Source organism: Anticarsia gemmatalis, chromosome 1 (assembly GCF_050436995.1).
Source record: "Anticarsia gemmatalis isolate Benzon Research Colony breed Stoneville strain chromosome 1, ilAntGemm2 primary, whole genome shotgun sequence".
NCBI classification, from domain to species: Eukaryota; Metazoa; Arthropoda; class Insecta; order Lepidoptera; family Erebidae; genus Anticarsia; species Anticarsia gemmatalis.
Genome location: NC_134745.1, coordinates 658,451 through 682,506, shown reverse-complemented (window position 1 = coordinate 682,506; position 24,056 = coordinate 658,451). Strand labels below are relative to the sequence as shown.

At 33.4% G+C, this 24,056-nt stretch overlaps 1 protein-coding gene and 1 non-coding gene across 4 annotated transcripts in view; one reads left to right on the top strand and one right to left on the bottom strand.

The window, feature by feature from the left end:
- LOC142985720 (uncharacterized) overlaps nucleotides 1-24,056 on the top strand; it is a 65,689-nt gene that overhangs the window by 36,972 nt on the left and 4,661 nt on the right. For 2 of the 3 annotated variants that reach the window (XM_076134042.1, XM_076134082.1), the window contains one exon: nucleotides 23,674-23,764. In XM_076134042.1, coding sequence (XP_075990157.1) covers nucleotides 23,674-23,764 — 91 coding nt within the window. Of the gene's footprint in view, nucleotides 1-22,591; nucleotides 22,814-23,673; nucleotides 23,765-24,056 lie in introns of those variants that run through there. The other variant, XM_076133997.1, reaches the window with a different exon arrangement.
- Nucleotides 18,969-19,040, bottom strand: TRNAQ-CUG (transfer RNA glutamine (anticodon CUG)). The gene has a single exon. It is a non-coding gene; the product is annotated as a tRNA-Gln (tRNA).

The following is a 24,056-nucleotide window of genomic DNA, read 5'->3' as shown; positions in this document are numbered from 1 at the left end:
GTACAGACCGGCAAACCTTTTTGAAACGTGATGAAGTGCTCAGGTACTGTGCATACTGATATTGTTTAGTACTGGCAGATTAAGTATGCCGGTCGGTAGTTAGCGTGGGTTAATAAGACCAGAAATAGTTTTTAGTGATTAAGAATTACGAGTTATTTTGTATTTAGGCAATGTTTTTTATTTTCTCTACAATAGCAGTATAGACAAATCATCCAGAAGTATGTTTTTATTACTGCTTAACAGACATACAGCTACAGGATTCTTTCGAAATAAAAACTTAAGTTAAGCCTGATAACCGAAAAATCATCGTATTAGAATTATTCAGTAATTTAAAGATGGTTTCTGTGTCATTTCCAAAAATATAGAGTTTATCTTTAACAAAGCTTTGACACATTTGTAAAATAAAATTAATTACTAACTTAGCAATTTTTCAAAACACTTTAATAAAACAAACAATAATAATTATCACATCGTCCCATATTATCCCTATGATATAATTGTATTTAATATAAATGTAAATAGGCGCTGATCATAATAATTCAAACATTAAGTAGTTAAAGGGAAATGACCCGGAGTTAAACATGCTAATGTAATGTACCGAATATTTGTAAAGGTCACGATCGTTAGTTCGCAGCATATTCTTATCATAATTTGTATCTCCTTTCAGAAGTATGAATAGATAATATTCTACAAACATTAGAGTAGCTTTGTGGTCAAAACAGTAGCGTGATTATGGGTCACTCAGGTTCATTGTCAAGTATATAATATATTTATATCAGCTTAGCCTTTCTTCCAAACTATGTTGGAGTCGGCTTCCAGTCTCACCGGATGCAGCTGAGTACCAGTGTTTTACATTAAGCGATTGCCTATCTGACCTCCACAACCCAGTTACTTGGGTTATTTCACGATACTCTTTGGTAAGACTAGTTGTCAGACTTTCAGGCTTCTGACTACTGTTAACGACTGTCAAAGATCTTAGAAAATGACAGCCGGGACCCAAAATTTAACGTGCCTTCTGTTCATTGTCAAGTATACTTGCCATTATAGATCACTAGCTTGTGCAAGCAACTTCGTCTGCGTTAAAATGTTTTCCGGAGTAATAGATATCTTATGTGTTAATCCGGCTTATAAACTGCTATGTACAAAATTTCATCCAAATCCGTCTTATGGGTTTTGCGTGGAATAGTAACAAACATAGATCCATTCTCATAAACTTTCGCATTTATAAGGTTATTCTGGTGACACTTTCGAATAAAATGCAAGATAAGTACGTAATCTTTTGCCTAAGACCCAGAAAAAATTAGGTTGTATGTTTATCTCAACTATTGCTCCAACTTAAATATAATGTTTATTCAAAAGCCTTTTGTTCAGTAATGTGACCGTTAATCTTTTATTTCAAATACAGTTTAAATGGATGTTTGAAGTCAAGAATAGTAATTTAATGAAAGTGTCCTTATTGATGTTTTCACTTACCATGTACTTTCCCTAATAATGGTAAACCAACGCCATTGATGTCATAATCGGAATTGTGTATACAAAAACCACATTATGTCATTGAACTGTCAATAATAACAGCCACTAAAATAACACGGGGAAAATTTAATAAACAGCATGGATTATTTACTGAAAAATAGTCATTCATGGTCAATGAATGTTGTGAAATTTTCCCTTTGGCAAAAGTCGGGTAACACACTACATGTATAAAGACTACTAAGTTGTCTAAAACGCGTGTAACACTAAGGTTTGACAGGCGCCACTTGTTTCACTTTGAGCGTTTGAATATAGCAGCAAGCCTGAATGCAATAGGCGAGAACTTAAAACATCACGTATATTTTTTTAATGTACTGCCTCATAAGGTTTATTTTTTTAAAAACAGTTGCCTGTTTTAAAACATAAGTTATTCAAGGATTTTTGGAAAGTCCCTCCCTCCCCCGACGGGAGTGAAATTCTACGCGAGCAAAGCTGAGGGCGGAAAAGCTAGTTGTATTATAAAACAGTATTGATTGTATAAATGCATAAATGCACATTTGAGACGTTTAAGTGTAAGCCCACAGAAGGAAACTCATATATGATGAGTCAATAAGGAATAAGTATGTTTCTTTCTATAATCAGTGAGCCAATGACTCGTGTGTACGCAAAACTAACTCATTCACGTTTATCCTCATTTCTCTACCTATTTACTTAGTTTTATTGTTTCTGTATCTATTCATTCATAAATGGATGTTATAACTGGCTTATCACTGCATTGTTGTATTAAATAAATATTTCGTGTGTATTATTATAACAATTATATAATTGACACGTGCTTCAACAGGAAATGTCGAAATATTCGACGTATTTCATTCCCGGAAGAGATAAGTAAATTGTTTTTAATCTATCTATCTAATAAGCAGCTGAATTAGGGCATTAAACTGCGCGAGTCAGCTAACTGAAAACGTATTTATTATATTTTATCAGTTAAACATTACATCATACTTTATTATGTATTTCAGTTGAAGGTTTTGACGTAAAAGGAAGTTAATATGTCAGTAATATATTTATAATTTAGGAGATTTTCTCTCTTAGAGGCATTTATTACTGACACCGTTTCTTCCGCGTTTGAGATAATATTTGTAGAGATGATTGTAGTGGGTGTGCAATTAGTACAATGTCAGAGATTCTAGGTCGGTCATAAACCAGTGTTGATAACATTATTGCGAGATACAAGAGATGTGCAAGTGCTGAAATGGAAATTTCAGGGTTCGATTTTAGTGCAGGGAGTTTTACATTCTTATCTTCGCCTGTTATACCCTAAAGCGCAGGCAATTCTGTTTTCAAATATATTCACGTTTCATCGTTTTATATAAGAGTCCCATTAAATAGGCAGGGAGACTTTACCTTTACTCACTTTACTTAACTCGTAGCGTTCACATTACCATAGTCAGGGCTTCATTTAAGAATGATCTGTATCAACCATTCGGCTCTTAAGGCCTAAGTTCCTTCCAAAAATATACATAACAATAAGTATCATTTAAGTACTGTTAAAACTTGTATAACTTGTACAGTTAGTTTACAATTCATTTGAGCTTACTTTCCTCGTGTAAAGCTGCAGTCGTATCATTATTACTATTGAACAAACAACACAATACCCGTCAATAAAGACCAGCACGTGACATTTGCGGTTATGTCGCTTATACGTGCGTAAAGCTGGCGAGTCTCGCACGTTACTCACTCGTGTACCTATTCAGTAAGAGGAACGTCACAGCTCTCATAGCCCGTGTGCACTACGATATCTGTTCTGTAGTGTAAACAACAAATATCGATACATAACACATATAAGACAGTCTATCTCACCGACTTGTCTCTAATGTACAGTCGTTTCTGTACGCGTCTGGTCCCAATTTCGATTTCCTAGTTGGTTTTAATAATTCTGGACTCTTCTAAGTATATTGTAGTTATCTTATTTAGTAATAGCTAGTTTAATGATTTATGTGATGGCCCGCGTGTACGTATAATTTTTATATTTATTGGAAATAAAATACGTTCTGTCTGTTCCAGGCGAGTTCACTGATTGTGCTTAAACTTAACGTAGTAATAAATAGTCATGAAAACGTATGCATTGCATACACCTCTGCTTACACCTTCGGATATATCAATCTTAATAATATTTAAAAAAGTAAGCCAATAAACCATTTATCGATGCAACAGTAAACTGTATCGCTGTTCGAATGTAGAAAATTCGTTTTAATTTAAAATAACTCGTCACGTGATTCAAGATAACAATTCAAGTGTTCATCGCACGCGGCTGAAATGATACGACACCCACTGATCAATTAAAAACCTTACAACTTTTAATGAATAAGCTACGTACAACGCCTGTGTCCAATTTTTGCGTTTAAAAAAGCCAAATGCGTAGAATTCGGGTGATGTATCCAAACCTATACAAGTTCCAGGCGGATGCAAAAGTTAGTACCTAATAAATTACGGCTAAAGGAACTCTGTTTACAAGTTAAATCAATGAAGCATATATTATTATAAACATGCAGGATAAAATATCATACGTAGCAGTCTCCAGGGAAGGCTAAGAACTTGTGATACAAAGTTAGTTCGATGTAAAAACCACAGGAGTAATTTTCTCTACAATCAACTACCAGCTATCAATGAATGTTATATGAAAATCCAATCAGCGCCTCCTGCGGGCGCTGTAGGAACTATTTATGAAGTACAGTTTAAATGTCAACCCGTAGTACTGACTATAAAGAACTGCGCTGCAGAACTCAAGACTGTAATGAAGTTATTTGTACAAGTAATTTTATATATCAAACACTCTATAGTTAATATAATGGAATTTTCATCAAAAGCGAACAAAAAATACTCACCATATTGAATTACTTTTGCTTATAAATATGAAAGTATCAAGTGGCCTAGTTGTAGTTTAATCAGCATCTGATATGGTTTATTATAATATTATGACGTGTCGGTCAGTGGAGGACGCTTGGACGGTGTCCTTGGCCGAGTTTGTCTCCACTTGGCTATCACATGAACCGACTCTCAATGACACTTGGAATATGGGCCCCACGTGAGACTAGCCAAGGCATTTTAGATGTTATGTAACTGTTGAACTAAAGGAGATGAAATCGATGTTTTTGGTAATACTTAGGACGAAATCTGGAGATGGGATTCTGGTTTTAAAAATCTTGTTCAGACGGTGTTTCTAAAGGTAAAAAGTGTATTTAGTACGCAATTAGTGTCTAGTTTGAATTACTTTAAATTAATAATAACCAATTTCCATTAGCAGGGTAATAGTTTTTGAGTGACATTAAATTAGCGCATTGGATAACGTGATCACCTCGCCGCAATAACTTCTTGTGATGGGTATGAATTCGACCTGGGACCAATATTGCGTGATCTGTTCTGCACCTCACTGCAAACTTATGTATTTAGAAGTAAGCTTGCTTAGTTTGGAATCAAATGACCACGTGTGAGTGGCTTTTACATATTTATGTAAGGTACCTGCGGGTATTAAGGCCTGTCGGGTAATAAGGCCTAAATCACAAAAAACGTACGAAATACAGTAGTTGACGATCAAGATTACTGTCACACAAGCTCAGAGCGTATACAAGTCGCTGCAAAGTGGCGGACGCACTCTAGCACTTCTCCTCCCGCAAATATCGTCGAAATCATTCAGAAGTGCGGTTCAGCAGCACGAATTATAAAAATTGACTCTAGTAAAACGTAAGTTGTTTAGAAAATATCATATTTACAAACCTGTATTGACTGTCCGCTTATTAATTAATGTATGCTTGTCCGTAAATTACCGTTTTAAGAGACTTGTAGTTATAAAAATTATATTATTATTCTTTTCTGTAAATAGGTGGTTGGCGGATATTAAGGCCTATAAAATTTTACAATAGGCCTTATTATACTCCTATTTTTTTAACTGCTATATAAGTAGGAGCGTGTTTTTAAAATGTTTTTCAGTGGTAGTATATACGTAGTTTATATTTTCAATTTATATATTATTGTTTTTAGTGCTTACAGTCACGATGCCTCCCAACCGAGCATTGTGGTCAGAAGGCGATCTGACAAAAATAAATCACAAAAAAAAAATGATCGGTACTGTCATGCTTGCAAATAAGATAGAATGGATGATGCTATGAGGCAATGTTCGCGATGCTCTAAGTGGTACCACGAAGAATGTGTCGGTTTGACTGCAGAATATACTGATGATTTTCAATGTCCTGATGGATGCAAATAAGGACATTTTTTTAATTTATTAAGACTACTATGCTTTCTATTGCCTTATGTTAATGATTATTGATGTCAAGAATACTAATTTACTTAGTTTAAGTTGATTTTTGAATAGTTTATAGTATAGGCCCTTTTACCCTACCCTATTATAATAAGGCCTAAAGACAGCGTTTTTTTAAAAGTGATATAATGTTTTAGTTTTAAGCTTTAGAAGCTATTTTTTGTTTAAACTCGGTAGTAATATAAGTACATGACTGATTATTATAAAAACTGGTTGATTATATTGGATATTCTTCATTTTATTACAAATCTCCCTTAGCTAGGCCTTAATACCCGCGGGTACCTTATTTACCGCACTTAGCAAACGATTTTAGGACAAAACGCAGTTGATAAAGTTAAAATGTAAATGATACCAAATAAAAAAATCAGAACATTCAAAACATTTTAATCAACTTCACAATTAAGTCAAGAACGGTAAGGTATACCTTCGAATATATACCACCAATTGTACATTCATACTCCACTTTACAGTCTTCAGAAACCTTTGAAAGAAATACGTTTTATTTTACTCAGAGCTTGATGGAAAATAACAGAAAAAAACGTGAATATTCTAAAAATATATTTGCCTTCCATTCTTGACAAAAGTGTCCAACATCCTTTAAATCTGTCGAGGCTTACGACCTACTTCGCTATATAAAGGCTTGCTATGTTCCTTGCTTGATGTGAAGAACGGAAATATAGTTCAATTTTGAAGAAAGTTGAGTTTGTCGTGATGATTGTGCTTTGGTTATCTTAATGGGAGATTAAATAAAAAGTCTGTTAAAAACTAGTTTCTGCGCGCGGTTATGTTTGCGTTTTTATGGTAAAAGATGCAGAACTGTTTTGAAAAACAAGCTACTAGATCTACACTTAAATAGTGGCTGTTTGTTTGTTTGAACGCCCTCAATCTCAAGAACTACTTTGAATTAAAACAAATATTTTGTGTTGAATAGTCCATTTATTAAAGAAAGTAGGCTTAGCTATATATCACAATGTGACTAATAAGAGTGGAGCTGGAAACTAAAGTCCACGAGCCGAAGTCGCATGCGGCCGCTAGTCGTACATAAAATAAGTATTCTGTTGAGTCCAGACTTATATAATTACTAATTCATTCATTATTTTGTAGTCTTAAGCGCTACTAAATTATAATTGTATCGGGTATTTACAAACCAACAAAACATAGCTAAGATGTACAATACATAACAAATAAATGTAAAATGCTTTTCCCCTCTCCTTGTAGATGTTATTTACATGAACATACATACAAACATGACTCATTTACTGCGGTTATAATGTGTGTTAAATAACAATAATATTAATATTACTAATTAGCACTGTGGCAAAGGGGTAACGAACCCTGCATATACCTTAGTTAGTCATACTTCCATAATTACTGAACGAATTTCGATAAAAGTAAGTAGTTAAATACCACACGGGCTATCTTCCTACTAGTATTATAAATGCGAAAGTTTGTAAGTATAGATGGATGTATGTAGATATGTATTTTTGTTACTTTTTCAGGTAAAAGTTACTGGACGAATTTTAATGAATTCCTATTAGTCACAACACTTAAGTAAACATATTTACAGGTCTTTGAAATAAAGTACGTTTCATCTTTGTCCGCCATGGGGATTTTTCCCATGGTAAAGCTCCCAATCTCCTTTAGTACACTGATAGCTTACAACCTGCATTAATACATAAAATACCGTTAACCCCGGTAAATCTTTTTTTCACGTGAACGAAGTCGCGGAGAGAAGTTAGTATTTTATAACGTAGGAAAGTGGCGGTACAGATTAGCAAGAATTTTAACTTTAGACTACACTTACCTAGATAACGTTTTTTACGTTGTGCAGTTTATCTTTAACGGCACACTCGCCTTTTCTTATTGCAAAAACTGCATCAGTGTCCCACTGTTCGAAGGGGAAGGTGTTTTCCTTCTTCCAGATTTCCAGATCCCTCGATCGATTGTTCTTATGTCGTAATTGTCGAGATTGCACATTTGACGGTTCATTTTTAGGGTTCCGTACCCAAAGGGTAAAACGGGACCCTATAACTGAGACTTCGCTGTGTCTGTTTGTCTCTAGGCTTATATCTCATAAACTCATAAACTTTATACGTACAAGACAAGCAAATAAAACATTGAATAAAATGTAATATTATTATAATAATTAGGTCAGCTGTCATTTCTGTCCGGAGCAGCGGTACTGAACGAGTGGAGTGACCGCCACTGACCGCAGAACGTCATCGTAATGCATTCGAATAATTATGTCATAAAAATAATGTAAATTGTTCAATAGTAATACAATTATTTGGGTGTTTCCGTGATAAACAAATTATTGTACGATATATTACAAACGGACTTGGTTTTTTAAGACTTAAACAAATGGAGAAGGTTGTCAATTTGTAGCAAATTTTCTTATGTATGTTCCCCGATAACCCGGGAACGCGTAGACTGATTTGATAAATGCGAATATTTTGTGACTATACATTTACCAGACGGAATTTTGATAGTTGTTTTCATGTATTTGCTGTAATTTTATTTAGCTGATAGGTTATCCGACACTGCTGCGAAACTGTTAAACTGATGATAAATCGAGTAACGATCCAAGTAATTTCTGCATAATATGTTCGTTTCGATTTCCACCTTATAAACAGATTTAATTCGAGATAATGTAGGTAAGTAATGCATGATTATGACATAAACTGATTGCCAATTACTTATTATCTTATGTAATTACAGTCATTGTCTTGTCGAGACAATGATGATGAACGACGACCTGCCCATAGATTAACGCAATTATGTAACACCTTCTATGGAGTAGTAAACGCATTAGTAGTGCAAAGCAATCATGCATCGTTATTAAATCATACCACCAGCTTGGCTGCGACTCCGTCCGTCTATAGTTTTTGGCTTATCGCCCACATAGCTCCTTTCCCATTGAGATTTCCGGGAAAATATCTACAAAATTGCCTTTAAACGTGTCTCAAACTATCGCTGTACTAAATTTCATACAGATCGGTTCAGTGATTGTGGCACGAAGACGAAACTGACGGACAGATAAAGTTACTTTTGCAGAGTTAGTTTAAATGTCAAACTGTCATTTTCAAAGATCTTTAACAGTCGTTACCAGTAATTGGAAGCTTGAAAGCCTGACAACCAGTCTCAGCGAGAGGTATCGTGTTATTACCTATTTAACTGGGTTATGGGGGTCTTATAGGCAATCGTTCCATGTAAAATACTGGTATTCAGCTGTATCCGGTGAGACTGGAAGCCGACTCCAACATAGTTGAAAGAAAGGCCAGATTTTATAGTTTCAACACCAAAGTAGACAGTTGCTTAGACATAGACTTAACTCTAGACTATCAACTAACCTAGATTCAACAAAAAATACTCTCAACAAATTGGGCCATCAAACCGGCCATGTCAATAAATAATGAAGTCGCCGTGATACGTCACGTGCGAGGTGCGACTCGTAACTATGACACGCGGTATCTATGTGGGACAGATCTTTGATATAACGAGATACTGGTCAGGTGGCAACTAAGCCTTTGTCTTAAGTAAGGTACATACGAGATTCTTGATATATGGTATAGTATTCATTTTTTTATTGTTAGATAGTATGCTCTTGAGATGCCTCTTATGATTTCAATAGTCATATTATGTAAGTAGTTGCTTCTATTATGCTTTCAACACTATTACATATCTTATTCATTAGCACCTTAATACATTGATTTAATTAATCATCAATGATGTATAAAATATTTTTAAAACAATTTAGCGATTAAAGAGTGGCCAGGAGTTTCTTGCCAGCTCTTCTCATTGGCCCTACCATCTGAGGAACGGTATAATATGCGTTTATCCGAATTCCGAAGTAATTTTAGGACAAAAGATAACTGCAACTTTAACCTTTTACGGCCTGTAAGAGCAAATACATACTTTACAACACGCAATCGCAGGAATGTCGCAGGGCACCAGTTGATTCCGACTGTACATTTTTATCTGTTTAATTATGTATCTAGCTTATAAATGTCGTTGACCGTTGCTTAGACGACTCACGTACTGTATTCGCTTAGAGATTATGTTGCGTGGCGACTGTCGACAATGCGTACCTACTCTTATTTCTTACTAACATTGAAGGGTCGTGAAAGGTTAAAGGTACAATTATCTATTGTCCTAGAGGCAACAAACTGAGAGAATGGATTCTTTCTAAATCTACTTAGATCTAAGTTAATGATGAATGTAACACAATAGATTAGGTCTACATTTTGTTGACCTCTAGGTAAAAGTGGACCTAAGTTTCAGTAATTTACAGCTTTATTTTATTAAAATAAATTGAATAAGAAGACTGTTTTTTTAGTCTTCAAGTAACTTGCTAACGGGCATGGTGTGATAATATGATACATACCTACATACATGCGTAATATCGATATCTATCCATTTTCTATAAAGGTAGGCAGAGACCAAAAAACGCCACTTGGTACGATCCTAACAAACTTCCCTTGCCTCATTCACATCCATAAATCTTGTGATAATTTTATTATTAGTCTAATTAAAAAAAAACCCGTGTGAATTAAATAAACGTTAGTAATATAATATGAGAAGAAACTCTCGATTTGACCGACCACAAAAGTTGAAAATGTGGCTGTTTTGAATTTGACTAGCATTATGAGGCAGAGTAATCCTTATTAGGCAAGCGATTGCTAAGCAACCAAGTAACAAGAAGCATCAAGCCATACAAGACTATGAAAAACCTTGAAGAATACTGACGTATACAAAAAACTCATTACACCATAACTTTCACTCGGTTCATAAATCGATGGCAACAACCATAACCGTAGCACTCGTAGCGTCATGCCGTTACGCACGTGCGTAGCGCCGTAGCACCGCTACGTTATTGCTACGTCACCGTAATCTCTGATTTGTGAGTGACGTAAAGAAACCAATAACTTTATGGATTGATGGATTGAGTTTTGAAGGCGAAATATGTCTCGCTATAAATAGGTCGTAAGGTAAATTGGATTACTTTTAGCTTTAGATATTTCGAAATTGAGTATTGACGCAAGGAACGTAATAAGGTGAACTTAAGTTTATTTCAAAGTATAAAGCCGTCATAAACCTTTTAGAAAAGATTACAAGGATCATCTCGGAACTGCAGTGTCACGCCTTCGATTTCTCTTAGGCAGACAATTGTGTCAAGTATATTTTGAGTCTATTCTTAGTAATTTTTTAAAGTCCAAATTTTCAAATCAAACGTCATTTGAAATTCATAAGAAAAAAAGTGGTGATATTTCAGATTTCTATTAAAACGTATTGAACGTCTACCACTAGCTTCCTTACGTCATTTCAATAAAAAATATTTACAAACGCGTGTTCCCCTCACGTTTTAAACAAGTGGTAAGCAACGGGACTAAATAAAAATAACCTTTTAAGCACTATTTATATGAGTGATGTTGTAGACAGTCCATCATAGTTGTGGTCGTAATCTAACAGCCGGGAGGACCACGTGCCGCGCCGGAGATAAGAAAGAAATGTAAGGAGACACCGAGCACGCTGCCTGCCCCGTGTGGGCTAGAACACGGATGAACTACCTGCGGAAGGGTTAGCAAAAAAATATAGTTTTTTCTAGCTATAGTAAACGGTTTCAGTATTTACAGAGATCGATACAGAATGTCAGTTCTCGCATTAAAGGACGTCCGAAATAACGGCCGATTCCGGTCCAATTATGTGTCGAAAAACGTTCGACAGGTGTCAGTTTTATTTTGATTGTACACACGTTAATATATTTATGTGTGGAATTCTGACAGATAGCTAGATCTAGAGCGTATGACCCATAAATAGTTATTATACTAGTTGATATTTTAATTACGAAAACAAATTGCAATTAAAAGACGGTTACAAAAGCGCACAATGTGATAACTGCCTAGGGTAAACACTATCTAGGAAGTTGGCATGCTATTATAGTTATAAGAACCATTAGTAAAATAGATTTTATAAGTCCCCATAGAATATTTCCATGTTCCCTGACTCATCTAGTAAATAGTTGTAATTTTTCCGTTATCTGTGTAAATATTATACATTTCTTTATTTGAAGTGGAGACGTCAGCGAAGGACATCGTAACCAGGTCACTTCAACTCACTTCAACTGCAGCTCTGAATCATTTGCTTTGTTCATTAACATTTCTAGTTAACTGATACATTTTTCTATGCTTAGATCACCTTTCGGTGTTTATTATGAACTAGGTGATCTATTAATTAAAGATAAATCGTTTTAAGGTTATAAGTTCGCCTATTCTCATCTATCTTTGTTTCTTAATTACACCTTGAATAAATAGATGATTACGGCTTCTAAACATGTAAAGTAAAAATCAAATCATGTTGTGTGGGTCAAATATTGACACATAAAATGATCGTTACAATTACAAAAATATATAATATATGAATATATTATTTCAATGGGTAGATTGATAATAAACGATAAATATCAGCGAATAATTGAATATTATTAAAGGTCTTTGAAAAATGTAGAAAACTTGTTCCAGAAGCTAAGTTTTTTATAGTCTTGTTTTAGCCTTTTATAGCTGTATACCAGAGTGTGTGAGTAAATACACTCGGTAAACACACCTGTGTCTTAATGATCTCGTACTAACTATTATCGGAATAGCTCCAGCCTCACTCGCTCGAACACAATTGGATTCCTGCTCCACCCGGAATGTGATTGGATTCCTAATTTGTTAGGTTTTCCTCGGAATAAGGTAGAATTAGGACTGTAGTATAAACTGAAGCTTTTCCTTTTTGGTTACTGATGTATCTCGACTTCGTAGCATTTTAATTCATTTTCTTTATCTCTCCGGAGATTGCCAAAATACTCTTACGTCACGAAAACTAATATAAGATAGATAAAAAGGTAATGATGGCTCACATTATAATTGTTAGCTAATGACGCTTCATACTCCTAATCCGTACTGTTGGTATTTGTTGCTTATGCATAAAAGTAGATTCTTCAACTTGCATCAACCCAAGCTTATGTCATCTACATACAAAGATCATATCAGTGCTCTTCTTCAAAAAGGTTAGGTTAGGTACTTGTAACTAGTAGAAATAACAAGATATACACATAAATATTATGAATGAGAACGAAGCAGAATATCTTCGTTAAGATCGTAGCAAGTTATGTTCTTTAATACCTACGATCGATACGATAAGTAAATGCCTTTTAATTGTAAATAACTTGTCAACTACACTCAAAAGTGAGTTTAAACTAAGTTTAATTTTTTGAACACTCATTCACCATTTTTACAAGCTTGTATACATCATTTATACTACACAAAAACTCAAGATTTCTTTTGCCAAATCGCAAGTATTTTTAATCAAATCGTAAACAAGCGTGACACCTGACAGTTAAATGAAATACATTTCAACTTGGATGTTAATCTGTGAACGACTTGACAAACTTCAAGCCTATTTGAAAAGTTTCATAGGTCGTTAACCTCGCTTTCATGTTTTGAATACTTTGCTTCAATTTTAAAGTATTTTGAATATCGTTGAGGATAATAGGTGATTAGGATGGTTTATTTTGGACTTTAAACATCAATCTTGTTGAGGTTTACGAAATATTAATACGTGTTTGGTCACTTTGAAGTATTTTATAATACAAAGCACGAAATATTTTGTATTTATTTGGGCTAAATAGTAACGTCCCAAAACTGAAATACTGTAAGAAATTATATACGATATTTGTTACCATTTGGAAATAAGAGCAATATAAATAGGTAAACGCAAAAATACAAATATGTAAAACGCTTTTTTGTAGTCAAAATTTGGTTTGTACCATAAATAATATACGCAAATGCACGTCTATTTGCATATTTTAAGCACATTTCAAAACTTTAACATGACAAGCAATGCTTATCAACTAAAATTACCAAACGGAAACGAGAGGTTGCATCCATTTAACTGCTGTACGCAGTGCAAGGTAAACATCCATTTTTCTATTTCTATACCTCTGATAAATGATATTAGCTACAAGCTTTTAATAAAGAGAAAAAATACGTATTGATGTGATATGATTTTGTTCAATATATTATTATGATCTCATAAAATCCATCACTTGATCCGTTTTGAACACGTGAATGAGATCTAATCTCGTGTACGTTGTTTCAACTTGTTTCATATAAACGGATGACGTCGTGACGCACGATACAATCCCGTTGTACGAACACTGCGATGCGTGAAATTAAATACACAATATTTATTTTTCATACATATTATTCTTCGAACCACATTCATGAGACGAGAAGATACGAATATTATATACATAAAAATAAATTGCATTTTCGGTATCAGTATCCATTACTTAGCTGTTTTTTTACAAATATTGCCAATATACAAAATTGACCTCTATACAGATTTATTATATGTATCAATCATGTATCAATATAGTTGAAGTTACCAATTTAGGGTCAATTTTATACAAACAAATTAACAAATTTATTTGGAAGATAGAAAAACTTTAAGTCTGCGGCATTAGATTACCTTAAACTTGATATATTTCCTGTTTTAAAACCTCAAACTCATTCTTTGAAACTTCGTCCAATTGTTTCTTCTGTTCTTCTTTTGTTTTCTCACACATTCCTATTTCCCATTAAATCTCCTTCATACATCATCATTCACTCATAGTTTTCGTCCCACATTTGTTCTGTCTCTCAAAATTCCCACAATGCACTGTCTCAACATTAAATGCAAGACACGTAGCGCAAATGTAGTAACGATGATATTAGGTACCATATTATTATACCCTCTTTAGAAGATAGTGTTGAAAATAGATAATCCTGCTACACCCACTTTGAAACATAAGTACTAAAATATGCTGAATAAATTTTGAAAGTGTTTTTTGAGAATTTACAAACATAAAATTACGCTTTTTTTCCATAGGGGTTCCAAAAAACGCCACTTGGTACGATCCTTACAAACTTCCCTTGCCTCATTCCCATCCATACATCTTGTCCTACAGGCCCATCCTGGGACGAGGACTAACTACGCGCCAGACCCTTTTGCAAGACATCGCTGATATGGTTTGTGTATAACTTACGAGGGCGTCTCCTTTTAACGTTTTCATTCAAGTCCGCAAAGTTATTCTACATTGAATTCAGTCTCTCTCTTCTCACTTTACCTAAAAACATGACTTTGTCTGCATGAAAACGTTCCTCGGGTTAAAAGTATCCCTATATGTTAATTCAGGTTATTAAAGCTCTGTATATATTATGTATGCCTCATTTAGTCTAAATCCATTCGGTCATTTTTGTATGACATAATAACTACATACTCAAGTATTTTAAGCGCTCGCGTTTATAATAGTAATAAGCTTAAATACTTCTCACAATTTAATTTGAAATCAGTTTCAATCAATGCACTAACAATGCACCGATACAATCAATACAATCCATCAATTGATACCAACATCTCACCCCCTATTCCGTCTTGTGTGGAGCAAATACTGCGTGCATAGATAACGACCACCCCTATGCTACTCGTATTATTGTTATGAGCAATATGAATTGTGCAATGAATAAATATAATAGTATGAAATGAGCTTTGTGAAAGATAATAGTTTTGTGTCAGTAGTTAGTACATATTAAGAATTCTGTATTTATATTCATGTTTGAAATGATGAAAATGAATGCAGGTTCCCCGTCTTATTAAAGAAAACTCTCTATAAATGTGTAAATTTGGTTGTTGGTTCATCCTTCTCTCACTGAAAAAAAATATTCAGGGTGGTAAACTATCTCCTGTCTTTTTCAGAAAGTTACAGCTAAAGGCTATTTTAATAAGCGAAGTACATGATTGCTTTAAAATTTGTAATATTCCAAACTCAATATTAATTTGACGCAATAAAGAATGTACCTACCTACTCAAAGATTTCATCATTACAAACCTCATATCTATATGGGGCACGCATCGGATCATTTAATCACTTTGATCGTCGATAACCATTTGATTTTATAAACCGCAACCTGATACTTACCCCTGTAAATAAAAATCACTACAAAACAGGGCAAAAGCAACCTTAATACAACACGATAAAGTTCATATTACAACAATCGGAAATACAGGCATATCTCTCATAGGAAAATTAACCTTAGTAACTTAAGTTTATGGTTTATTTTCAATTGTATGGTTTTGTGATAAGGGTGTATATATAATAGTGGTATTATTATGTGATTGTAGGCACGCGACACCCCCGCGTGAGATCGGCGCGCGCGCTCATTCCCACGTAGGTACCTACTTATGTTTGCGAGGGAAATCTACATTTTCCTTTGTAAATATATTTTGTTTGTATTGATGGTTGAATTAATCAACTGTGGTATTGATTTTTATATTTGGTGTATTTGTATTGAGTAAGACTTATCGTCGTAGTCGTAAAACAAAAATGGTTTTGACTTTTGTGTCCTTTTTTTATTACTTACTAATTAAAATTGCTTAAAATACTATACTTTATCGTAAAATGTTGTATGTTATTGTGAGTAGTGAAATAAGGCTGTTTTGTCTCATCTGATTGATAGTATATGAGAAATAGAGAAAACATGCCGAATGTATACAACCAAGCAAACAAGGTCTTTTTACTTTCACCGAAAACTAAAGTTTTTTGTTTACAAAAATGAATATTTTCTAATTAGTGTATAAAAAGCAGAGTACTTTAAAATGAAAGTTAATAAACCAATTCATTAATTCCTAGAAATTCATTTTTCCTTTCAGGAAATGTATCTCGCTATTTCAATGCCAAGAATGTATTTTTCTCTCGTTTCACAGAACTGCGTTCTACATAAAGTTAAATAAGACCTCCATAATATGATGATATCTTGTGCCCGTATAACATTCTAATTAAACTTTATAATAGAAGTTTTTTATCTTCGCTCAAAGGCTCTTGCTCTTAAAAAACGTGGGTAGATACCTTCATAGCTTATAAAATATAGTATAGTTCTGACAACACATAAATAAAGATTGCAGGTCTTTGCGTTTTTATTTTAAATGGCAATCTTGAAAGATGTTGTTAATTTTCTTGTTTTGTATGAACTTTAACATTTTCAAGATTTTCAAGTACACATTTTTTTATTAAAACAATGTTTTTCAAATCTTTAGAGAGCTTTCCTGCAGATGGTACTCACGATACGCGATGGAACTCAATAAGTATTTTGACAAGAAAAACTAAGACGTTTTTAAAGCAATTTCATGTAAGCACTAAGTCTATCGCAGTGTCAAATCCCCGCGGAAAACCTTAGAAAAAGTCGACCTGTCGACCTGTTTTACTAACATTTCCTTACTCCATACAAACATTAATTGGCACAGGAACCTTACAAAAACCTACAAAAAGTACACAAGAACGAAATCAAACATTTAATTTTTGCTTTCACCACCCGAAGTTGGTCGAAGTAGCCCGAAGCTGTTAGCTATACAGTAACAAGTAAGGCAAACATCGTGTAGGCAATAGAAGCGCTACAACTGTAAGTGCGTCAAGGTTGTTGGCTGTTGTTGGATGTTGTTTTGTTTGTTGTTTGTTTATGTTTACTGTGGTTTATGAGGCTGGCTTGTTGCGATGGAGACGACAGTGAAGATGAGCTAAGGGTAGTAGTGGAGGATTCTAGAGTTGCGTAAAGAATTCGTTGGAAATGACTTCGAAAAAAGCTCCTTAAAGGACAAAAATGTTAAATAAATTATTCCTTAGGTTAATGTTTTTTTTAAATTGAAATGTCCCTAGTTTTCAGTTTTTTGTTATTATATTCAAAACTAAATCCTAGAAATTGGATCCTATTTTTTAAAATACAAAAAGGTTTCAAGCCCTTTTACCTGAAAATCTGAACTTGTCAACTAGGTAGACAATAGGATAATAGAACAGCAGCCCTATCAAAAAGCGTAGCGTAACATACAATTGCGACACCCAAGCAAAATTTTACTATAGATAGATACTATAGGTACGCATTACAGGGGCATTTATTGTACACTTTTATACTAAGGTACAGAACAAGTTCTCCTGTAATAAACTAACGCAATAACATTAGTCATAAGCCCAATTTATTCTTCAAAACATCTTAATACCTCGCCTAGAAACAAAGAATGTCAGATACATAACAGCTCCTTTAAACTCTGGTAAAATTAGATATAATCATTATTTAGGTCAACAACACGAGATCAACTGTCAACAACACTGACAACCGTGACAGGTCTATTCAGAGAAACTGCGCTTCAGACGTTCATTATTCTAAGGAGGCTTTTATTTCACATTTTATAAACTTTAGAAGGTATTTTTTGGTTAAAAGCTTTTTTTTGGGTAATCGTTTGTACACTAGGTATTGTTTTTGCTAAGTGCCCTTGTAATCTTTGCGTTAATTTAGAGTGGTTAAAACACTTTTTAACTTGAGATTAATTTTATAAAGCTTATTCATAGTGAAAAAATATAAAGTAAGGTCTTACTATAATAATTTAATAATTATTTTGAGACTGATTGATTGGGATATTCATAAGGAGGCAGGCTTATGAGTTATCTGGTTGCCAAAGTTCTTCGTAGGTACTATACGTGTGAGTATTCCAAAGAACTTTATATAGGTACTTAATACTTTTTCTTAAGATTACAAATACTTATCAACGGATCCAGTTTTTATTAGGCATTTTTTATTAAAGGGTGAGTACGTAGACATTGTAATCATCATAAACAGTAACAGGAAACGTAACCTCACGATGTAATTAAAAACTTAAACAAAACTAAGACCAATGTCAATATTCATCCTTGTTTAACAAACACTCAGGCAGATTACTTTTTTGCGAACAAAAGCTTCAAAGAACAATTAAATATTTTTGCTTATTAAACAAAAAATAAATAATCGTGCGCGCGTCTGACGCGTGGCGAGCGCGCGTTGCACGTGGCCGGCGCGCGGCTCAACACGACTGAGTGAATCATGCCTTTATGGATTATGGATTTTTTTCAAAATATAACTCCCTAGTTACCTACTTCTGGTTTTATTTACCAATTTGCTCAGCGAAGTAGGTCTTAGAATGCATAGATAAAGTTTTCAGACGTTTTTCGTAGATTATTTTTTAGATTGCAAAGAAAAAAAATCTAGACAAAATATCTTAGGATAAAAACTAGCACAAGTGCTAATAATGCTTGATTTTAATTGTACAGTAAATTTCAAGTGACAAAAAGAACAGGTTCCACCGAGATTTGAACTCGGATCGCTGGATTCAGAGTCCAGAGTGCTAACCATTACACCATGGAACCGTTGATAACAAGCGCGAAATTTACGTTCATTTGCTTTTATGATAATTTGTTATCATGTATTTTAATTTAATCAACAAATGAGTAACTTACTGGTGATTTGTTAACGATTTTTACTTTTTATGCAAAGTATGAAGAAACATAAGACTGGGCGTTAAACTTATTACAAAAAGTACGATAACGCATCTCGAAAAACGTAAGTTTCTCTTTGTACCTATACCATACCAGATTAATGGAATAAGTAGGTACAGTTACCTAAAATACGTACCTGTTGTATATCTAATTACGTTTTTTGGTTTTTGTCATGCCGAGGCATATTATTATTATCATTCGCGTAACGATCATTGAATTGAATCTTCCTTTGCCAATTATTTTTTGTCACAAAGCCAACAAACCACCATTTTGAAAAATAATTTTAAACTAGTGCGTGACCGATGACATAAAATTGAATTATACCAATCAATTCGATCAGTTGACAATCGATTATAATCGATCATCGAATAATGACAGTTATAATTTAATAGGAAGAGGCGAACATGTGCAAAGTACAAAGTTATTATTTTATTTTAATTTTATTATTACCACATGGAATCGTGAATTATTGCTTTGTCATTGAAAAAGTTACATTATTAAATAGGATTTATTGTTAAATCAAAATCATACGTAGGTAACTAATGAATACCTAGTCTGTTTTTTTAATATGTGCAAAACTGTCTAGAGATGTCACAGAAAAGATTATGATAGGGATAAGGATCTACCTACGCCTTTAAAAATAAAAAGCATTATGTATAATCGTGTTGCGCAATAGGTACACCTTAGTTCTCGGGACATTTTAATATAATACCTCATCGGAATAACAAAACAAACTGAAGCGTTTATCTCATAATGTAGTACACATAAATGTTTATCATTCTATTGACATTTGCGCTTCTGTCGTCGCACGCCACATTGAGCTCATGAATTATGTTCGCAAACATTTTGAATACAACATGAACGTTATAGCACGTTATAGCTTTATTATTCATCTCATATTGACATATCTGCGGCGGCCGACACTCGGACTTTGAATAACAAACTGCGACCGAATAGTTATGATACTGTTCATTTGCATACCGGTCTGTACGATCAAAAGTTTGCGTTTTGTTTTACGAATTGGTGGGATTTTCGCTCGGGTTTTAATACTTTTGTTTGTCTGAAAGGATTACAGATTTCAATGTTATTACAGACATACCGCTTGTCGTTTAAGTAATATCTAGTTTTGTTATATGATAAGTGCCTAATACCGCAAAAGAAATAATAGTACCAGCTCATACCAAAAAGCTTATATTAGTAATGCTTTTATTGTGATGGTGACAGGCTACAGCAAGTATTAAATAGTGTATAGACCTTTACAGAACGAAACTTACATTAAACGTAACAGTAATTATAAAGAGTCAAACAAGTTTGTATGCGTTTTTCTTCGACCCAACTCACAATAAAAACATGACACAATAACCAAAACCATTCGAACCTTTCACAATTAACAATGTAGCTGCCATTATTATTTAATAAAGTAGATTGCATCGTCCCCTGTCATGATACTCTTACTGACCATACCGTTTTATTGCTTAACAATTAGCTGCCCGGACAGGGCGGCTTTATTGATACATCCTTATAAACACAACCCTTATTACCATGGCATAAAGTTCAATTTGTTCTGTAATTTAAATGTGAGCCAACAAAAAGAATGACCACGCTGACCTTTTGCTCTGACAAGTGGTCAGAGAAAACACTGACGAATAATGTAGATAACGATCAAAGTGCTCTGATGTCTCTTGCGTAATAAATACATTGGGACCAAATTTAATTAAGCATAACGTTTAATTTGGTGGTCAGTCTTGAATAAACATTGTCAATTTGGCACTAATAAATAAAAGCTATGACAGTGTATAATATTTATTTACTCAGATGACAAGGAGGAAAAGTACACACTATTACAGTTTCCCCATTATTCTATCTTTCAGCTTATTTGCTACCGATAAATTTAAATAAACGTTTCCCTCCATTGCGTCGCGCAGTCGAGTAATAAAAGTAAGTAAACTTTCATATGGCAAATTGATGAAATGCAATAATCATAACTGTACTCGTAAATATACCAGATGTAACCAAACCGTAAATCAGTTTTAATATTAAACAAAATATGCGATGGTGGAATCAGTGAAATTTATAACAATCAACAAGTCGTAAATTTATAATTGCATTAATTGGAATTGGATACGTATAATCGAATCAGGCGGTTATTCGATGAATGGAAGCTAATGATGGACCGTGCGTCCAGAATTTATGCGAATGACAGCCCCTCACTACTGTTCTAATTTCAAAAAATTTAATTTTGTTTTCGTGGTTGCCAATCTAAATTAAAATTAAAATTATATGCTTGTATAAAATATTTTTTTCTACAAAATAATACCTAAACCATTGTTAAGTTTATAATTAAATTTTTACATATGTATTGAATTATAATGCGTAATCCATGCTTAAAGAAAGTTTTAAAAGTTGTATAAAAATTACTTTGTTGGTTAATATTTATTTTTGAAATCATACCATTAATTTATTTTATGCATTCATTAATATTAATTTACTACCCCTTGCATTTCGACGTCCGTCATGTACGAATGTTGACAAGCGTGAAAACGCATTCAACTTACAAGTGAATTTTAATTGCTTTCATTTTATTTTAACGAATGACGAGTGCTGACATCTATGACAAATAGATATTAAATGCAATGCGGTAAAGAATTTTATTTTTATGTTTATGCATGCTTCTATTCAAAGTGCAATGTTTTTTTTTATATACTAATTACCTATTTACTAAGGATATATAGGTACAGTACATATGTATCCGATCCCATTAACGGCATTCCTTTTTAATAATGTTGTCTTTACCTATGTGAGGCAGGTAGAAATTTTTATTTTGTGTTTTAATTTTAATTATTAATAAAGGTTTTATGATTCTACGCGATGCTTTTACTCGTAAGTATTGTGATCTATTATCATTTAGCAACAGCAGTCTCCTAATTAATGTGTACATAAACGAAAGCGTCATAAAAATATTGTTCGTTTTAATGTCGCAAAATAGGTAATAAGATTTATTTTACCTCTAATAAAACGATATAAAGAACTTGACAAGCAAGTAAAAATAATTATTAGTCTAGCCTTTCTTCCAATTAAGTTGTAGGCTTCCAGTCATACCGGATGCAGCTGGAAAAAATCAAATAAACTTGCTTTTAACGCCATCTAGTCCAGTTGAATAAAACTTTTAGTCTAAGATCGTTTTGATAGAGGGCGCTGCATAGGTCAGAGTACGTATAAATATTTCAACAATAAGTTAATTAAAGAAAAAAATGTGATTTTTGTTCAATTTCATATAAAAAGAATAAAAACAATGAGAAATCCTTTTCTTTTATAAACAATAAACATAATTTTGTTGTTACAACTTGTAAAAATTGTCAAATCGCGAAACTAAACGCTTCTGTCACTAATGACATAGTCAATGACATTTCGTTTAATTTTATTTTGGTATCAAACTCGTTCAGCCTACCGTACAGTCGAGCGCGGAAATACGGTTTTGTTGCAATAAATTATTGATTTTACAATAAAAGCTGGTGTAGTATTAATCAATGCGGTTTGATTAATTTAATAACAGTTGGTTGTAAGTCTAGATGTCAACGCAGTCTAAAACAATGCCAATGTTGGACTTAAAGGTTTATATACGAGTCGTCGCTGCGGTGTTTTCAGTAAGTAAATAGCGCTTGTATTGTTTTTATACTATTTAAAAATATTTATTACATTAATAACTGCATATCCAGTCAAATAATATACTTTTTATGTATGAAAGAAAGAAAACTCGCTGGTACCCTCATGAATAAAAATGCGAAAAATTGCACGAATCATCCGATTTTAAACAGTAGAAATCTGATCTTTGCACGAATTTATAGTTAATTGCTTTATTGTCTTGTCTGACTACAAAATACATAGAAAGTTGCGTTAAATCACTTGTAATAGTGATTTGTTTTTGTCATTATCAGTATTGTCTATACACTACTTATTATTATTTGTTTACTTAAGATTACTGTAACAATGGTGCAGTAGCATCTTTGTTTGAGTTAATTACTTGTTAGTTATTATGTTGTAAGCATAATTACATGAGATAAATAAGTATATTTGTTATCTAGCACTGCTTTGTAATATATACAAAATTACTTATCAATTAGCTCTAAATATAGAATTTAGACAGAGTTTAAATATTTTTAATTATGTCTGCACTGTAAAAAAATCAAGAATCATTAACATCCTCAGGCAATACTCGCCAATACAATTCTTATTGGAGTTCTAAATGAAAATGAGATATTAAGAACTATGCATATCATATTTATGTTACAATTTAAATTAACAGAATAATAATTAAGGAAGTCTATTATCCTTTACAGCTGGTTCATAAAAAATCATTTGTGTCTGTACATTATTTAAAGTGACAGGGATAGTTGACATTTTAACCCAGTTTACACTACCTAAAGACATTGTTGAAATCTTTTACATGAATAAAAAAAAAACTTGTGTGATTATACATATATAAGGTTGTGTCTTTGTTTCACAGATCTCATCAGCCACAGCATTTGTCCTGGCCATGCTTCGTCTGTTGAATCCAGAGCTATTTTACCTAGACATATTAGAAGGCAGTGATTTAGGTAAGATTCTTTACAATTATTACACCTACAGTAGGTGTTTTAGACTACAGTATAACAGAACCCTGTTTAAGGAACCTACTTCAATAACTCTAAGCCATTCTAAGCTTTACATTCATCACACCTGTTATATGCCAGAGGTTAAATGAAATTGATACCTGTTTAACCATTTATAATATCAGTCCGAGCCCAGTTGTAATAGGAGGTGAGCCTATTGCCATAACAGTAAAAGAAGGATGTGATTATGAAAAAGGGATTTGAGTTCCTGACAAGTTATTCCCGCTGGCTCCAATAT